The sequence below is a fragment of the Podarcis filfolensis genome (assembly GCF_964270895.1).
Source record: "Podarcis filfolensis genome assembly, chromosome: 5".
NCBI lineage: Eukaryota > Metazoa > Chordata > Lepidosauria > Squamata > Lacertidae > Podarcis > Podarcis filfolensis.
Window position 1 is genome coordinate 48,284,909 of NC_139608.1, and position 18,365 is coordinate 48,303,273.

The 18,365-nt window shown below is 42.6% G+C and overlaps 3 protein-coding genes across 8 annotated transcripts in view; 2 read left to right on the forward strand and 1 right to left on the reverse strand.

The window, feature by feature from the left end:
- The window catches only part of ACSL5 (acyl-CoA synthetase long chain family member 5), a 32,885-nt gene extending 31,634 nt beyond the window's left edge, over positions 1-1,251 (forward strand). For all 3 annotated transcript variants that reach the window (XM_083615031.1, XM_083615030.1, XM_083615029.1), the window contains exon 21: positions 440-1,251. In XM_083615031.1, coding sequence (XP_083471157.1) covers positions 440-577 — 138 coding nt within the window. In that variant the 3' untranslated portion in view covers positions 578-1,251. The remainder of the gene's footprint in view (positions 1-439) is intronic.
- A 1,737-nt stretch (positions 1,252-2,988) lies between these two features.
- Positions 2,989-13,208, reverse strand: ZDHHC6 (zDHHC palmitoyltransferase 6). The gene is made up of 11 exons (XM_083615032.1): positions 13,034-13,208; positions 10,242-10,698; positions 9,207-9,298; positions 8,868-9,027; positions 8,015-8,176; positions 6,972-7,025; positions 5,695-5,862; positions 5,366-5,407; positions 4,763-4,908; positions 4,633-4,673; positions 2,989-4,028 (listed from the first exon to the last, which is right to left on the reverse strand). The coding sequence occupies exons 2-11, from the start codon at positions 10,506-10,508 to the stop codon at positions 3,925-3,927; spliced, it is 1,236 nt and encodes a 411-aa protein (XP_083471158.1). The 5' UTR covers positions 10,509-10,698; positions 13,034-13,208; the 3' UTR covers positions 2,989-3,924.
- Positions 13,209-13,519: 311 nt separating this feature from the next.
- VTI1A (vesicle transport through interaction with t-SNAREs 1A) overlaps positions 13,520-18,365 on the forward strand; it is a 239,628-nt gene continuing 234,782 nt past the window's right edge. For 2 of the 4 annotated variants that reach the window (XR_014548538.1, XM_083615033.1), the window contains exons 1-2: positions 13,556-13,813; positions 16,118-16,176. Coding sequence is in view for 1 of the 4 variants with exons in the window: in XM_083615033.1 (XP_083471159.1) it covers positions 13,720-13,813; positions 16,118-16,176 (153 nt within the window). In the remaining 3 variants the exon portion in view is untranslated. Of the gene's footprint in view, positions 13,814-16,117; positions 16,177-18,365 lie in introns of all 4 variants that reach the window. The other 2 variants (XR_014548536.1, XR_014548537.1) reach the window with 2 other exon arrangements.

An 18,365-nucleotide genomic window follows, 5' to 3' on the forward strand; every position in this document is an offset into this window, starting at 1 on the left:
ATAAATAAATCTCTGGACTTCCAAGAGGTTTCAAAGGTATCTTGTCATCCTGGGACTCTGTCTCAAACTTTGATCTCTGACAAGTCCAGAGATCTGCTGCAATGCCTCTATTGATGTGGGGCAGGCATCCAACAGCCAAGATTATCATACCAGAAATCTGCATGATACGCTCCATACTGTAACAAATGGTTATAGCACTTGCTCCTAAGCAAAGGGGCACTTGGTGTGTTGTGAAATGGTGGCTGTCAACAACTTTTGATACAAAAACAAAATAGGGGTGGAGGCCTGTTTGAGGAAATACTATAGACTTCCTCAATCCCAAGGGCTTGAGAGTATAGCTTCTCAAAGGTAAAGAGGGAACCTTAGTATAAGGCAAACTGTCCACCTCGGACAAATGCATGAGGCACGATTATGACAAAAATATTGTCTCCACAACCAGGTGAAAGATCTCTACCTCCATCCAGAGATGCTCACAGTTGAAAATGGACTGTTGACCCCAACACTGAAGGCAAAGAGAGCAGAAGTATCCAAATTCTTCAGAAGTCAAATTGATGCCATCTATGCTGCTAATATGTAGTTAGGGGGCAGGGAGCCTCAGCTAATTGTATTTACAGTGAACTGTGAAAGCACTTGGTAGGCCCTAAACAGCTGAAAAATGAAGGACCTGAATCAACTAAGTGTCCTTTCCTTTTTAAAGAAAAACATGTTTGGCTAAAGTAGCAACTAGTTGTGGTGAATCTTGTGTAATATACTACGTTGCTCAAATGGAACATGCCAGACTTGTATTCAGAGCAAAGCTGCCTTTCTGCCTCAGTGACTACTGTTGTCCCTTGTGATTTGTATAAATCTAAATGAAATGGGAAGAACTTGATGATAGTTGCCGTATGTGGAAGATAGTATGGGAAAGTATTTAAGACGTCTCTTAAAACTATTGATGATTCTAACGGCCATAATGAGATTGTATAGGACCAGTATGCTTAAACACTAACTTAATCTAATCTTACTGAAAGGTTCTGCCCCATGTAATATAGTCTTGATTTGTACAGTCATTTACTCTAGCTTTGTATATGCTTTTGGGAAAAAAAGCCATGAATGCCATCCTTCTGTGATGGGTGCTCAAATGCCTCATTGGCAATAAATGTACTTAATGCCTATTTTTTAAAGTCTGGGTATCCAAATTCCGCTAAGGCGCAAACTATTCCTGCTGGCTGAAAATGTATGTGAAAAATAAACTGATAGCACTTTCTGAAATTTGTGTCTTTTGACTTAGTACATCTTGTACTTCTCTGCATTCCATGAAGGTAAATATCCATTTCTCAATACGTGGAAGGATACTTCCCTTAAGCATGTATAAAATCTATTCAAAATTTAAGGGTGTTTTTTTTAAGGAGGGGGACATCTTGGATTATCAAGACTGGTGCCTCATTTCCTGTACAGATTTAAGTTGCCCTTAATGTCAAGGGGCATGGTTATTAATCTGACCTGGGCTCTTACTGGTTACAAGTGCTCCAGCTCTCTTTGCAACTCCAAAAGCAAAGTGCTCAAAGATGGTTTCAGGGACAGGGACTGTAGATGAGTAACTAGAGTACCTTTGATCTGTTGCAGCAGGCTAGTAACAGTAGCCTGTGGTGAGGAGAAATACAGTACAGGTGTTAAACACAGCATACAAATGGGGACCAGAGGATATAGAGGAGAGATCTGTCAGGGATGCTTTGCAACTTTTCCTATCAAAGCACCTCTTTCCCACCAAATCAGAGCTATTTGTCTATATTCTTTGACGTATCATTGATCCTCTTCGCCATCAGTAGGGCTGCTTCATTATCTCTTAGTGGGTTTTCTTCTTGGTACAGTCGATGCTGCATTTGCTTTTGCCTAGCGTTGAGCACAGAGGATTTGCTACAGTCGTAATCCAGTCTTTATAAAAACCCACAACTATCTGACTCCTCTTGTATCGAGAGTTTGGTTCTGGTTTTCAGAATTCACAGAAATCCTGGTTTCTAAATATGTGATAGGTGCTCACTGCATTAAATTGCTCATTTAACCTGAAGAGCAAAATAAAACTGAGAAAACTAGTGTCTACACCTGTACAACTAGCAGCTATCATGATTCTACATGCTTAGACTACATGGCTAAGCAGGGCTTTCAGAACCTGAACTGATGTCAACCAAATTTAGTCCAGCAGCATCCAGAAATTCTACAAGTATGACATGAGAAACAGGCAATGAGAAATCTGCTATTCAGGTGTTTCAATAATTTTTGGTTGGGTAATATTAGTTAGTGAGTGATCTGGGTAGGATATTTAATTTGTGGGGGGTTGCCATAAAATCCAACCTGCCATTTAAATTATTGAGGGGAGGGGGTTGAACCAATTTGAAGCAGGAACTGTTGGGAAATGAAACAAAGGAGCTGGTTTGGATGATATATCTGGGGTGGTTTGAAAGAGAAATGTCAGGTACTTCAGATGGACAAAAACCTGTAACTGCAAGTTTGCACGTGCTAATTTGTATTTACAAAAGCAACTTTAGAATGTGAATATTACAGAAAAGTGCTGGGTGTTGTCTTCGAAGTCCTTAGTGGCTCTCAGAATTTGGCTGTTTGCAGGACCACCTTCTACCATGGCCGCAAAGAAAAAGTTTTAAGTGTTTTAAGTGCAATACACAATGTGACACTAGATGGCAATGGTGAGCCTTATGGAAAATTCAATGTATTTTTAAAAACTTTTTTTTTTAAAGGATTTTCAGAATGTTTTTTATATGTGTGTAGATACACCCATGTGAATCTTCTGGGACTTTACAACCTTTACTGGAGGTCCTCCTGTTTCTCCCACCATTTGATGTTAGAAGGGGCACCGAGAGCCTTTTCAGTTATTGCACCCTGTGCTTAGAATGCCCCCCCCCCGAGAAGCACCACTAGTGTAAACTTTGTCTTTGACACCAGAGAATAGTTTAGTTGTCCAAACATTACAACATCTTATAAAAATGGCTGTCATTGTTCAGTTGGCTTTTATTGGCGTTGCTGTTTCTCCATGCATTTTATTGCTTTGATTACCGTATTTTAACTGTAACCTGTCCTATGCTGAGGGGCAGCTAACAAATTTCGTGAAAAAAATTAACACCCGTGGCCTATGAGAAAGAAGTTCAGACAACCAGAGGATTTGGCATAGGAAAGAGAAGAAAAGGAGGTCCTGAGTTAAGACTACCTGCTTTAACATAGATGAACAAATGACCCATTGTTAATTCTCATCAACATACAACCTATTAAAGTCAATTTTCATGTCATTCAGCCATCAGTGCAAACAGGAATAACTTAATGAAGGTACTACACATGCAATGTGGTATTGTGTCTTTAGGCTCACGACAAATATACAACTTTTTCCTCTTTACTACAAAAATTTACTGCAAAAATTCTCCAGCAATTTAGCAGTAAGCTCACCTGCCACTATGCACCATAGAATAATAATACATACATAATACATGTGTGTGTGATTCTGGGGGGGAAATGCACATGATTTCAAAATTTAAAATAATCCTAGATATCAAATCTTTTACCAGCATTGGCGTTCACTAAACCAAGTGGTTTTTCCCAGTTTCCAAGGTGGGGGTGAAAGGCCAATGGAATGTAATATAAAACAAGATACTTTTAAGTGAGCAGTACTAAAATTAAATACAAAGGAAAACAGGTCAAATGTTCTGTCCTGCAAAGTTTTAATATCAAAAGGCATTAATGGAATGGCTTTCTCCATTTTATAAATGGCAAAAAGTACTTAAGATTATGGCACTAGGGGAGCCATCCTTGTGAGCACTCACACATACGAAAACACTTTGCTATAGATTTATGAACTGAACAATGTACAGAACATTTCAAGTAAAAGGACAGTGGTCCAAAAGGAACCTTTCAGTTTCCAAAAGCAAGGCAGGGAAAGGGTTATCTTGTTTTCTTCTCCTTGTCCGATGGCTGATCTGTTTCAGAATCATACAGGCATTTCTCTACGCACCTCCTTGGAAACCAGCCTCTGATTCTGTTGCTATCTAGCAGTGAGAGAAAACAGCAGAAATTAGCCATAAAACATAGCATTTGCCAGGCATCTTTACTTCCCTACCTCCCCAAATCATTGCAGAACAGGGGGAGCCAAATGGGGTACTCTCCAGGTGATGTTGGCTGTTCTCTAAATCACAGAGGTCCAGCAATCTCTAACCAAAATAACACACTTGTCAGTTTATGGAAAAGCAGTTAATATTCTGCTGAAATCTAGCCTAGATATGGTAAGTGTCAGCAGATGGATGGTGAGCACATTGCTCTTGTTTGGGTCACTAGTAGATGCTGTGTCGATCTGATTCTCCTTTTCTGCAGGTTTTACATGCTGTTTGCAAGCTACTCTTAGGTTATCTTCGGAAGGCCTTGCCCTTAGAACTCGAGAACATGAAAGCCTCATGTTTAGACAAATGTTTAATTTTAAATTGTATCAGACCCCCACACCTATTTCTCTGACCAGGGCCTGGTTCTGTTTCACACTTTTTGTGTTTGGAAGCATTGAAAAGTAATGAGTTTGGGAAATCAGTTTTGGATTCAATTGTAAGATTGAAATGAAACACTGTAGTTTAAAAAGTGTAAAGCACACAAATGCAAAATTACCATCAGTTGCTGAGTCAATTTTGTCTCCATACATCCAGTGTCTGAAAGAGAATGAATAAATTAATTGGTAAGACTGTTCACCCCAGGATTATCTTTCAATGGAACTTTGAATAACAAAGTGGGTACTAACTTCAAGCCTCTGGTGGCTAAAATCTGATCCCCTTTGCGAAGCGAAATTCTTGGTTCTTCAGTGCATGGAGTTGTGATGAATGTCCTCAAGCCTTTGGTAAGAGGGCAACAGGCACCACTGTAGTCTTCTATTGCTTGGTACCGCACCTGAAGGTTTTGTCAGATTCTGTTAAAAATGCATTTCTTGATGCTACTTGCTGACTACAAAGTGCCTTATCCATGCTGAAAATGAGACATGAGCTCAGACTTCTGTTTCCAACTGGTGTTGTTCCTACCAGGGACCCACAGGAGTAGTCAACTAAAAACAAGATTAATTGTGGGAGGCTTGGAGGGCACAAAAAACTTTGGGGGGGGGCCTGGAAAGTCCATGAGTTAGTTACCCCTGCTATACACTATACACTTCTATACACTATGCACTTATGCTTTATTCTGTAAGGAGACTATCACATGCCTAGCAAAAATGCTTCCCCAAAATATCACTGAAAACTAACTTCAAAATCCCATTATCTTACATTTTAAAAAATAAATTATATTAATATATTAATCCAGCCCAGGCAGATTTCAGCGCAATATGCTAAAACACCAGCAGTGCAGACATACTTACACTTCTCACTCGCTTGTCTGCTTTTTGTTTCAGTTGCTCTATCTGCAAAAGAATATGTATAGGAGAATTAAGACTGGCCTAGTTCTGTGGTATTTTTGCTGGAATCATTAAATGGGTTGGAGATTGTTAACTTCCTGCTCTGAATGTATACTGAGGCATGTGGGGTTTTCTTTAGGGATTACATTTTTTATTTTTCTGTTGTTATTACTGTTACCTGCTTTGAGTGTCTTTGGGGAAATAGACAGATAGACAGGAGTAAATTTTCTCAGCTTTCAATATAGTTAAGTTAATTTCATAGTGGGGGAAGGAGGTGAAGAATAGTAGCTTACAGTCAAACTGTACTGATGGCAGCCTTCCTTTGTGAGCCACTCCAAGCCATCACCCTCTGGGTTTCCAGACCATGTGAACACTTGCTTGAAGTTGTTCCACTTGCTTCCCAGGTCATACGGAAAAATAAAGGTCTCTCTTGTTTGGTAATATTGGATGCGGTCTTTGGCCTGCAAGTACAATGCGACAATAAAACCCTAAAGCGAGTTGTAGGCACAGCCTAGGGATTATATGTATTTTAATATATAAGAAGCAGGGGAGAGTGACCAGTGGCTCATTTGCCTCAGAAGAAATCATGCGCAACTCCCAAAGAAATGGACAGTGACCAGAAATAGAATTAAAAGGAGTGAATACCCAGTGTACTTGTCAGGTGGAGGGGGGTGGGGGGTGGGAGAGAGAAACCCATAACTCAAAAGTACATGCCAGGACATTGATAGCCTTCCACATATTGTGAACTCTTACAGCCTCAAATATCATGCCAATGGTCAGGGATGATGTAAATTATAGACCAGTAACATGTGGTTTGCTACTCCTGTACTTGGGCAAAATGAACCTATGAGGGGTCAGAAGCATCACTACAATTTGCAGGGTCCTAAGGTAAGAGGCTGGCGGGTTTAAGAACCAGAGGTAAGGAGCTATGATATATAAGTATCTAGGCAAATAAGCTTTTTAAGACTTTGTATTTTTAAGACCAAAAATAGATTATTATTATAGGTTGAGGTTCTTTATATAATGATGTAGAGATTAAATGTATCAACTTTTGTCCAGAGAGATGGCTGTGGAATTTTATGTGAAGTCTCAAAAATGTGCATTTTTAAAAGACGTAATAATAAGAAAATTTCCATTTCAAAACTGCTTCCATTTCAGTATCACACTAACTTCTGGTTTTACTAACTTGAGTTGCTTTTGTAAACTACAAATGTTTCACATTTGTACATCTTGAACAAATATTATCTAATACAAGTAAGCATTAAATTCTTTATATTATACTGACCTCTAGTGATACAGTCACAGTGAGTATTAAAAGACTATTTCCAGTTTCTGGAGCTGCTGCTCACTTTATTGTCTGGGTACACAACACATATACAGTATTGCTTAAGTGTGGGAAACACTCATCAATTCAATGGAAGAAGTAGCCTTGTCTTTAAGGATCTTTATGGAGGGAAGCATCTGCAAAGGCTTCCCTCCATTCAATGTAAAGGGGGGGGGGTGTTTCTCAGCTGACCGAGCAGCTCTAATGCAAAATATATTTTTAAAATGCATCAGAACGAAACCCTACCTTTTCTTCAATCCATGATTCTATTGAAGTTTTGTTTCTTAAAATGACTTTCAACTGAAAAAGCAAAGGAGAGAGAGATTTATCCACAGAAGTGTATCGAACCAAAATCACTTAACAGGGTCTGCATACAGGACCCTACAGAGAAACGTTTTTGTGAATTATATTCCTTCATTTATGTGGGATATCTCTAGATCGCTCTTTCTTCAAAAAAGCTCAGAGCGATGTACATCAAAATAACACAAGGAATATAACAGTATGTATAATGTAACATTGCCATATATGCAGGTATTTGGGCGATAGTGATTTGCCATACCTACATTGCTTCTGAGGAGTAAACATTCTATTATCAGATTACAAAAACCAAATAAAAATATTGTCAGGTGACACCTGAAAGCCATCAATGAGGGAAACAGACAAACAACCAACTCGGGTGAGATTATTCCAGATGTGGGGCCTACCAAGTAAATCATGGTGGAACCACAAGTTGAGTCTTCCACCCCCTGCTTGATCTTAAGGATGAAATGTTTCATCATCAGAATAGTCATAAATAAAAAGCAACTTCTGCTCAACCAGTTAAGACTACTCTCTGAATTGTTCACCTCTATAGCCATGGTTGGGAAGCTCTATCATATGGGTCTAACTAGGCCCAGGAAGGGTCTGAATCAGGGATGTGACTGTTTCCCCCAAACCACTCTGACCTGCCCAACACTTGTGGGGATTGTAAGGATGCGACTGGGATGGGCTGCACTACTTAGCTGCCCCTCTGGAATTCCCAAGTGCGATTGATGAAGCCTATCAGAGCCAATCAGCTGATGAGTGCTGACAGCGAGCTTGCTGAATGAGTGCTGTCCGTCTTGATCAGCTGATTGGCAATGATGGTGCACCTTCAAAGGAGCTCATCTCAGCACCAAAAGATGACCCAGAAGACACAATGATTTGCAATATAACAAGGCTTAAAGAATTCCCCTCCCACATCATGGGTTGGTGTCCTACCAAAATCTCACATATTTTAGCCATTTTGTAAGAAAAACCATCAGACTCACCTGGATAACAAACAACATACCAACAGCTATAGTTGTTCCCAGTGCCAGCCCCAAAGCAAATAAAGATGCAGCAAATGCAGACAACCCAAATGGAATGATTGGGCGGGGGTCTCTTCTGGCAGCACTCATATCAATCTTGACAGAACTCCAGCCAAAGGATACCTATGAAAGGAAACCAAGAACGGCAATTCAGGCAAATTGCTGACTGAAGAAGCAAACAGCAGGAATCTTTCCTCTGCATGACAGTATTTTGGCAGTGCCTCAAAACTCACTGAGAAATTTTACTACACGCCTAAGCAAGTTGAGCATGTCAGAAATTATGTCTTGCCTGAAGAACATATTTGGTGCGGTCCCCATTTGAAAAAAGATAACCCAAGCTTGAACAGATGGCACACACACTATTTTGTGCTAAGTACCACTGGGGGACTCTGATCTCCCGAACTCAGAAATAACTTTTGAATGCATTGATTACATTACAAAGTCTCTCTCTTATTAATATTGCTTTGGTTTGCTCTCCTTTTCTACTCAAGCTTAATATCTTAATTGCTTCAAAACGTTCTCAGTATTAAGCTGTGACTGTGAGATTATTTGCAGATAAGCAGAAAAGCCAACTTGTGGTCAGAAAAAAATAATAAAGAGGACACAGTCTAGACATGGGACAAAGCAAAAGTCACATGTTTACGAAGAGACAGCAGCAGTATTGGTGCCAGGATGGCATGCATTTGATCACACGACAAATGACACCTGTTATATCTGCAGATGTAAAACACGGTAGGGTTAAAGAGGGATGGAGCACCTATATTTCCAGATGTTAATCAACTCAATTCTGTAGATGTCAAGAGCTTTTTCTTACCCTGTTATAAAGCTGAGTGTACATGGTCATGACAAAAATGAAAGCAGCATGGATACATCCAAGAGGGGCTAGCAGAAGAAAGAGAGTGAAGGAGGCATGATTCTGAAACCCACAGCAGTTATTGATCCAGGGACAGTGATGGTCCATCTTCATCACACACCTAAGAAGCAAGCCAAGTTTAATAGTCCTGTTCAACAAACACACCACCAGCCAGTCCTTCCTACTCCCAATCACTAAAGCTTAATTAGTGGCCACTTCCAACCCCATTTTTAGCAGATCTGGGTATTATACGATTATTAACCAAGCACTTGAACAATATATAAACATAAGCAGTTGTACCTGTTACACTTTCGGCAGTGATGAGAGCGGGGAGCCTTGTAAGACTGGCATATTTTACAGTACTGTAGATACATGCAGTCCTGAGAGTTTTCCTCAAAAACAGAAAAAAGAAGGCAAATAAGGAGCAAGTCTCTAACATAGAGTCTATACTTTCATTTGCTATTCTGTCTGGGTGTAGCTTCCTCTCTAATTGGGTTGAGCAGTCATGAGATGGCAATCTCAACCTTCACCCATAAAATCCCCCTGCACTACCAACTTCGAAGGAGAATTCAGTATATTATATTCATTTGCATAATTAAGCACCAATCACCACAAGTATTAACATTTCCAGAAATTTACAGAAGATAAAACCGAAATTCCTAGGCCAGCAGTGGGAAACCTGTGGCCCTACAGATGTTGCTTGACTCCATCTCCCACCAGTCCTGGGCAGCATGACCAATCGTGGGTGAATGATGGGTACTGCAGTCCTGTAGGATCTGGAGAACCAAAGGTTCCCGTCTCTGTCCTAGGCCTTTGTCCTGTTGTTGTTTTTCCCAACATTTCCCTTCCTTTGCAGTCCTAGTAAGTAAATACACATTAAATTAGGCTGTATGTCCCGCATTGGTCAACAGGACTTACTTACAAGGAAGCCACCAGAAACAGAACCTGTTTCTAAACCATCTTTTTCCAAGGAAAGAAGATTTTGAACGTTCCCCTTAGAAGAGAGTAATCTGACTGGCAGCTAATGCACAGTCAGTACACCTTGTCACCTGGAGGCAATTTTTACTCACCAGAGGCCACCAGGTGATCACTGAATTTGACTTCACATATGTGGTGCTGATTTCATACTCAACAAACATTGCTCAAGATGGTGACTGAGTTATCGGTGAGTTTCCTATTGTGCTCTGCGAAAATTCAGCTCCCATCTTGACCCGATTCTACAGATCATAAAACTAGGTCCAGAGATCCTGTTCTAGGCTAGGATCTGGTAGGTTTGGGAAGGAGGCTGTGATCACAAAAAAGTGATGGGTTAAAAAAGATATCTCATTTGCTTACTGGTTTCCATCCAAAGGGAACGTATCCAGGCCCAATAAACATGGCATTGAAGTAATTGTAGAGAATCATAACAGTCCAATTGATGAGCATGATGAAATTGATACTTCCTCCTGTTGTATCCAAAGGCCAGTACCACAGAACAGCATCGATCATAGCCATGGCAGAACATATTGCTATTACACTGAGAGCTATGATGGGGCCCCAGTGGCACAGTCGCTTCAGTTCATGGAGATTTTCAAACCTGATAACTGAACAAAGCATTCCCATTTTGCAACAACGTGAATTCCTATTTCAGGTGGTTCCTTTCAGGTATATGTTTCCACTTGTCATAAGTTTTCATCTCTATAGCAATGGTTACATGTCCAAATAGCAAGTGCAAAATAGCTGGAGTTAAGCCATTTGCAGTATCTGGTAGACTCATCAGGTGCAGAAGTTCTTCCGCATGAGGGAAGAACACCTAAACAGAGGGAGAAAAAGTAAACAATAGTAATAACAATACTTTCAAAGATTAATTATTTGGATTAGAAACAAAAACAGCTTGACAAATGTAGCGCTGCTTCTCACACAGGCCCAGTTCAGACATAACAATATCAGACCAATAACCCACAGTTTACTGGCTTGAAAATGAGCCATGTGTCCTTCAGACTTCGTCCTTGTGCCCTTCATTCCCTCTTCTGCTTATTGCCCAGCTCTCAGATTGTTAAAAAGCACCATTTAACATGAAATCTGATTCATCTATGGAATAAGAACAGTCACAAACTATGATACTTCTTTTGGTGGGGGGGGGGGGCGGCAAACCAAACCAGACAATAGCCCTCCTGTCTATTCTGACCCATCTGGTATACACAAAAACAGCTATTTATTTAAGGAAATGAGGCACAATTATTTCACTAAGCAGACAGAACAATCTTCCTGTTTTTGAGTTACTCATCTCAGCCTGTTCTTGAAAGCATAAGGAACTCATCTTGCTGTATCCTCAGTACTTCTTGGCAAGGATTCCAAGAAACGCGAGACTAGAATCATGTGTCCGATGGGGCTATCTTTCTTCAAAGGGATTTTGAGACTCTGGTAGTTTGTGATGTGATCGTGAGTTCAGCTTTTCAAAGAAAAGGAGACTTGGTAGCACATACCCCTTGAAGGTGCTTAAGCAGCTATTTGGATTTTAGCCACTGCTTCCAGTCCATTCAGCTAGTTATGTTTCCCTCTTGGTAATGTACAATGAAAGAATAAGGTGTCCATCAGGCACCTGTACATTTAAAGTGATTTTGCATTATAACAGATGAGAGCGAAACAGCAGAGGCAACATTCAGCCTGTCATTAAATATAATCAATGTATAGAACACACACTATTTCTTTTGCACAAGTTATATAATAAATAACCAAACTGCTTAACAGAGTGATTTATTTATTTGTGGCCTCTGCACACAAATTGTGAAAGTTAAACTTCTTTTAAGCCCCAATTGCCTACTGGCAAATATATTGTTGTATTTTGTTACAGGATATTGCTGACTTCCAGTCAGTTAACAGAAGAGACCAAGAAACTATCACAACTCTACATCAGTTACATCTGAATCACATAATCTACTTCAGGGAGTTACTCAACTTTAGGTGGAGCTTCCAGAACAGAGAGGGTGAGGTTTGCCCAGAGCAGGTAGTTCTTACAGTTTTCCCATAACAACATATTAACAGCTATGAGAAATTTGGGAAATACTTATTGTGGACCTTGTTGTGGGAAACGTCACCATAACTTGCTGCTACTATGTCTGCTCCCACATTCCGCTTGGCCTCAGGACTATCTACTTTGCCTTGGTCATTTCGTACAAGTATCGAATCCATCCTTAGAAGCCTGCAGAATTTTTGGCTTCCAAGAGTCAATTCACACTTGGCAGTACGAAAACACTAAAGGAGAAGCTACTTAGTTTCAGGCCAAGGGCCTGGAACACAAAATAAAAGGAAATGTGACAAAGCTGCCCCCATTCTAGCTTACTAGCACTGAACTGCACAGCGAAGGAAAGAAGCCTGTAAAATGCTGGAGAGAAGGGGAAGGAGAAGGAGAATTTATTACTTAGACCTCACCCATCTGGCCGGGCCTCCCCAGCGACTCTGGGCGGCTCCCAACCGAATATTAAAAACACAATAAAACATCAAACATTGAAAACTTCCCTAAACAGGGCTGCCTTCAGATCAAACAATTTGATGGGAGGAGCACAAACATAAAACTTTCTGCAAATAATTAAAAAAGGAAATTCTACTTAAGAAGGCCACTGAATGGTTTCTTTAAGCCGCCAGAGGCTTTTCCCCCCCCAGGACTTGTTGCCATGGCGTTGGTCTCTCCATGAGAACTCTCTAATAAAACCCAAATAACCGGCTAATAATTAAACGCATCCCTGAAATACGCGGCCAGAGAAAAGAGGGAGCAGGTCTTGCACCCGCTAACTAGGGCCTCTAGGCATTTCGGTCTCTTAGCGGCTGCGCAACAGGCAGCAGTTCCACAGGTGAAACGGCACCGCATCCTCTTGCGGAGGAAAAGCGCCACCTGTTGGGTGCCTGCCTGTCTGTCTGGCAGCAATCGAAGACCCAGAAAGAAAGAGGCGGAAACCTCATGGCCAGAGCAGGAGAGGAGGAAGGGGTCGAAAGGGAGCCAGGAGAGCGGGGCGAAGGCAGGTCGCGACGCAGCCGCTCCTCCGTCCCGCCCTCCTGCTCTCGCCAGGGGTTGAAAGGGGATTCCTCGGCAGATGAGAACGAGGAGTGTCGGGTGGCTCCGCGGCCGCCCTTCCCGCCCGGGGCAGAACAAGGCGCCTTACCCGCGCAGGGCGAGGGTCACTCCAGCCAGAGGCTCCGCCGCGTCCTCCCGAGACGGCGCCCGCCAGCCATGCCCCGCGCGCCGCCTCCGCTTGCTCGCTCCCTCCGCGCGGCCACTTCCCCGGGGCACCTTGGTAGGACCCGGACGCGTAACCCTCCGCTTCCGCCCTCACTCCGCCGCGCCCTCACCAACCTGGCAGGTGCGCTCGGAAATACGTCCCACAAGCAGCACACGTTTTCCGTGCCGTCGGGATCAACGGGATCCGAGGAGGCCACAGTTCTCTGGCGGAGAGCGAGCAAGTTGAGCTCTCTGCCCAGGCTCGGACTAACTTGCGAGTCCGATTCAGCCCGCCGCCTGATTTGAGGCTTCTGATTTTAGAAGCCGAGCAGCTTGCCTTTGCCAGGAGAGGTTGGAAACAGGCGAAGGCGGTCAGGCGGAACCTTGCCTCGTGTCCGGCGGCTCCGCGGGGGAATGTTGTTGATGGAGCGCAACCCGGAAGTCTAGCGCTGACAGGAGCAGCGGCTGAGGCGAGTTTGGTTTCCTCGGCTGCCGGCGGTGGTGGAGAAGGAAGACGACGACGAGGAAGAAGAGGGTCCCGTCAACTCGCCTCTGTTCCTCAAAGGGCCGTTTCGCTTGGGCTTTTCCCCCTCCAGCCCAGACTTCTCCGCTGCCACGATGTCCTCCGACTTTGAGGGCTACGAGCAGGACTTCTCGGTTCTCACCGCGGAGATCACGAACCGCATCGGGAAGGTGCCCAAGTTGCTCGGAGGTGAGCGGTGGCGGCTGAGGAAGGTTCGCCTCCCGGCTGCGGCACCTCTTGGTCTCTCCTCCGCTGGCGACCCTGACTGCTCTCGGGTGTGAGGCCAAAAGAAGAGCCCCGTGGGATCAGGCCGGTGGCCCCTTTTAGTCCAGCAGCCTGTTTCCTCCGTGTCTGTCTACGGGAAGCCCGCAAGCAGGACATCAGCAGAATAGCTCCCATCTCTCGGAGGCTGGGTGGGTGGGCTACTCCAGAGTCCAGACAAGCTGCCCCACTCTTTCTGTTGGGTCCTATCAGTGCCGGATTTACGTATAAGATAAACAAGCTATAACTTAGGGCCCCACTCTCTTGGCCCTCCCCCAAAAATTCACTATCAATATACTTCTTAATTGTATTTCAGTTCAACGATTATTTTGATAAAATATATATTTTGTTATGTGCAAATGGCTTTTGATACCTATTAGGTCCATAAATTACAATATAGCATATATTCAACACAAAAAACAGCGACAATTTGTTGTTGACAAAGGACAGCTGGACATAAAAAGGGTGCCATTACCTTCAGTAGCTTAGGGCCTTGTCAAACCTAAATCCGGCCCTGGTCCTAGTTATTGATCCATTTTGCTGCGTTTCGTCAGTGTACAGTCCTTAAAATCAAGTTCTTTCTCAGATCTGTAGCCAGTCCGGTTGTTGCTAGTTGAACGTACCATTACAGAAAACCGTATAAGGCCCTATGTACACCTGTTTTGAAGTAAGGCCTTCTGACTTACTCCCAAGTAAGTGTGCAAAGAATTGCAGCCCAGGAGCCTAGTCAAACAAGTGCCTACCTGGATAGGGTGGCTAGTGCCAAGTGGAGGCCAGCGTTCTTGTGCCAGCACAAGCCACTGAGTCAGCAGCCATCCTATCTAGGTCAGCCTATGCTACTTGATAGATGTTTCAGTGAAAGACCAAAGAATTAAGCCCAAATAGCTGAAGACAAGGTGTGGTGTGAGAGGGACATGTGAGTAATGAGATGAGAATAGTGGTGTAGTGGATAAGGGAGCATTGGGACTGCAGTTCTGGGACTTTTCCCACAGGATATGTGATGGCATCCTCTGCCAGAGCAGCTTTTAGGTTTGATTGTGACACATTAGCACGGGAGAAGTAATGCAATTTATTAGGCTCAGCATGGTTGGAATCCTATACATGGTCTCCTGGGAGTAAGCTCCAGTGAACTTAGTGGTGCTGACTTCTGACTGCAAAGGCTTAACCAGAGCTTTGACAAAAGATCTTCAGCCAGCTGAAATGCAAACATTAGATTTTAATTAGAAATTCAGACAATCTTGCAGAGAGATATTACCATTTGCACTGCTAACATGAATTAGGAATGCTGTTGGTCAGTGTGTGAAAGAATAATAATAAATTAATTAATTTTTAAAAAATAAAGCAAAAAAACTAAATTAATTTAATTTGGTTTGATTTGATTTGTAATAATTTGGAAAATTAATAAAAATAATTTGAAAAAAATAAATAAGGCAAAAAGGCTCTGTTGCTTCAACCAGGTTTATCCCAGGAAGCTATGCCCAGGATTGCAGTCTGGCTGGTTGTATCAAATTAGGTATTATGCTATGTACTACTGCTCTTTGGTATGCATATAATAATGGGTCAATATATTTGGACTCTCCTTGGGACTACTATGATGAACTCATGTACTTCAAAATGTACCACAATGCTGCTGAATGAAAATAAACAATGTTGGGTTAAAGTAGACTTTCCCAACCTCCACCAGGCCTGCTGGATCAGCCCAAAGGCTGATCTAGTCCAAAATCCCATTCCCCCATTGGCCAACCATATGCCTGTGAGAAGCCTGCAAGCAAGACCTGAGTGCAACATCACTCTCCTTACTTGTTAGATTACAAATTGCATCTTCCCTGCATATTGGCTTTGTATTCTGGAACTGATTGGAGTTGTAATCCAAAACATCTGGAAAGCACAAGAATTTGGGTGTGTGGATTAAAGGCTTAAAAAACCCCTACAGTTGTGTAGTAGGGCCAGACTCTCGCCTTACAAAATACTCCAAAGATATGATCATTAACTCAAAATCCATGGTTAATAATAGTACAGAGTCGCAGAAAATAAACACCACACCTTTCTCCAGGCACACACAAACAAAAACTTGAGTACCACAAACGTACCCGAAAGAGACACCCACCTTTCACACGAGTTAAGCTGCAAGAGTCTGTTGCTCTCTAAATGACAGAGAAAGATGAAATGAATATAGAAGCTCACATTAACAGAACTGTTTTCACTGGTGCTCCCCCCGCACTTTGCTTTCAGATGAGAAGAAGCAAATGGTTTCAAATGTGGAGAAGCAGCTGGAAGAAGCAAGAGAGTTGGTAAGTTCTCAGTTCTGCAGAAGTGCTGCCATATGAGAGTGGGAGCAGGGTACATTGGTGTGTAGAGGTCCTTGCTTTGGATATTCATTGCCTATTTCTCAGATAATGTCCATCTTTTATTAGAGGTGGGGAGTAGCTCATGGAATGTTTCAAATGTCAAGGTATGGGCAAGGAGACGAAAGACAAGAGAAGTAGCTGCAGAAGACCGAGAGGAGGCAAAATATCCAAGAAGCTTACTGGAAAAGGCAACAAGAAAATGAAAAGATCCTAAAATGAAAGAGTGTTGGAATATAGTTTTGGCAAACAGTTAATCTCATGCTGAGAGATGGGCGTGAACTCAAACTCTTTGTTGAGTTTGATGGCACCAGTGTACCAGGCTTTCTACTTTCTCAGCAGTTCACACACTGAGTCATACAGGTGAGCAGTACAGCACGATTGGCTGGTTGCATCTGCTGGAAAACTAGCACTGACTATACAGCAGAACTTTGTATCTAGGGAGAAGAGGAACAATATACCGTAGGCATAATGATACAGGGATTTCCCATTATCCTGTTCTTAATTTTGAGGGGTTTGGGTAAGCCTAGGTTGTCCCACAAATGTGGGAAAGGACTACAAACCGTAAAAATTCCTCCAGAGGGTGACAAAAAAACCCAGGGATGGTGTTTAGCATTGTGCAGGCTGTGCTAGAACAAGCAACTTGTCTGGATCTCGTCGTAGCTTGGCTAGAATGAGGAGTGGTTAAGAGATAATTGTAGAGAGAAAGCAATGATGGGTAGGTGATCGGCTGTGGGTGCTCTTTTTGTGTGAACTGTGCATGTTTTATGCGTATTACAGTTGACAATGAACTACTGGCTCACAGATCTCTCCCTAGTCAAATCTGCTTCCTGGCATAGGCTTTGGAGCACACAGATCTAACTGGAAATCTGTGTGTCCCTGACTTTACATCAAAACTCAGCAGCTATGTAAAAGCATGACTGGGTGTTTTTTTTTTTTTTTTTTGGTACCTGCTGTTTGTGTTTCCATGTAATCAGGGGTCACACAATGTTTGTTTCTCTTGACATCCTTCATTGCCTTGTCACTGGCATCATACTGTGCCTCTATGCAGAATCCAGAACAATTCTCTGCTCTCCGTCCCAGCTCCAACTTTGAAGCTGGAGCAGGTGCTAGGTTTTCTAATTTAATTGCTTTACATTAGAAAAGGTAGGAGGTAGTGGTCACTGGTTTGGCTGCAACCTTGAATCAGGGAGCAAAGCAGTGCGTATATATGCCTGCTGCATTGTTGAGGTCATGGGCGTAGTGAATAACTAAACATACTTAACTAACTGACCAGTTGCATTGGAGATAATTCAGTTCTGCCACCCCCTAACATAAAGCCTGCCAATAAATCCTGGCTATGCCCATGGTTGGGGTGCACAGAGGCTAGTCAAGGGTCTCAGCTACACGGGTCAATGATAATGTTATAAGTGTGTTATAAAAATGTGACACCAGATGGTGCTGTAGAGCTGCAACCCAAAATCAATGGTAATTTGCATTGGGTTTTCATATTTTTTCTTAATATCTCTGTAGATCCAGCCTAGGAAGCTCCCCCATCCCAGTGAGTGCTGGCAGCTTCCTTTACGGGGCAGCTTCTCTTTATGGGGCACGTGGCTGTGGAGTGGACAAACCATTGTCCTTCCCTTGCTGCACACCTCTGTAGCCCTACAGAGCTCTGTAGCTCTGTAGATTGGAATGAAGCCAGGGGCTTGTCACACTTGTCAAAGGGCATTGACATACTTGCTATGGTGAGCAAAAGGGAGGAAGCTTAAGAGTAACTGAAGGAGTGGGACCTGTGCCTGTATGTATCTGAATGGCCTTGTTTATACAAACATGTGCATGAAATGGTGGGTTCAGTTTGTGGGTGTGAAAGAGAATGAATCTCCTCACTTTCTTCCCATACCTTCAGTTTTGTAGGGCTACTTCAGTTGCTGGCAGAATGATGAATACAATAGAGTATAGCATCTGTTCCTTGGAGATGCTCAGGGAATGGATTTGTGTGGTACTTGGGCTCTTGTAAATAACATCTTCTGGGTCAGATTAACTAATAACTTATGAAAGTATACTAGCCTCTGTATGGAGGTTGCTACACATCCACTTGGCAGCATAATATATGTGAGCTGCTCATCTTGTGGAGAGTGACCACAAAAATGCCA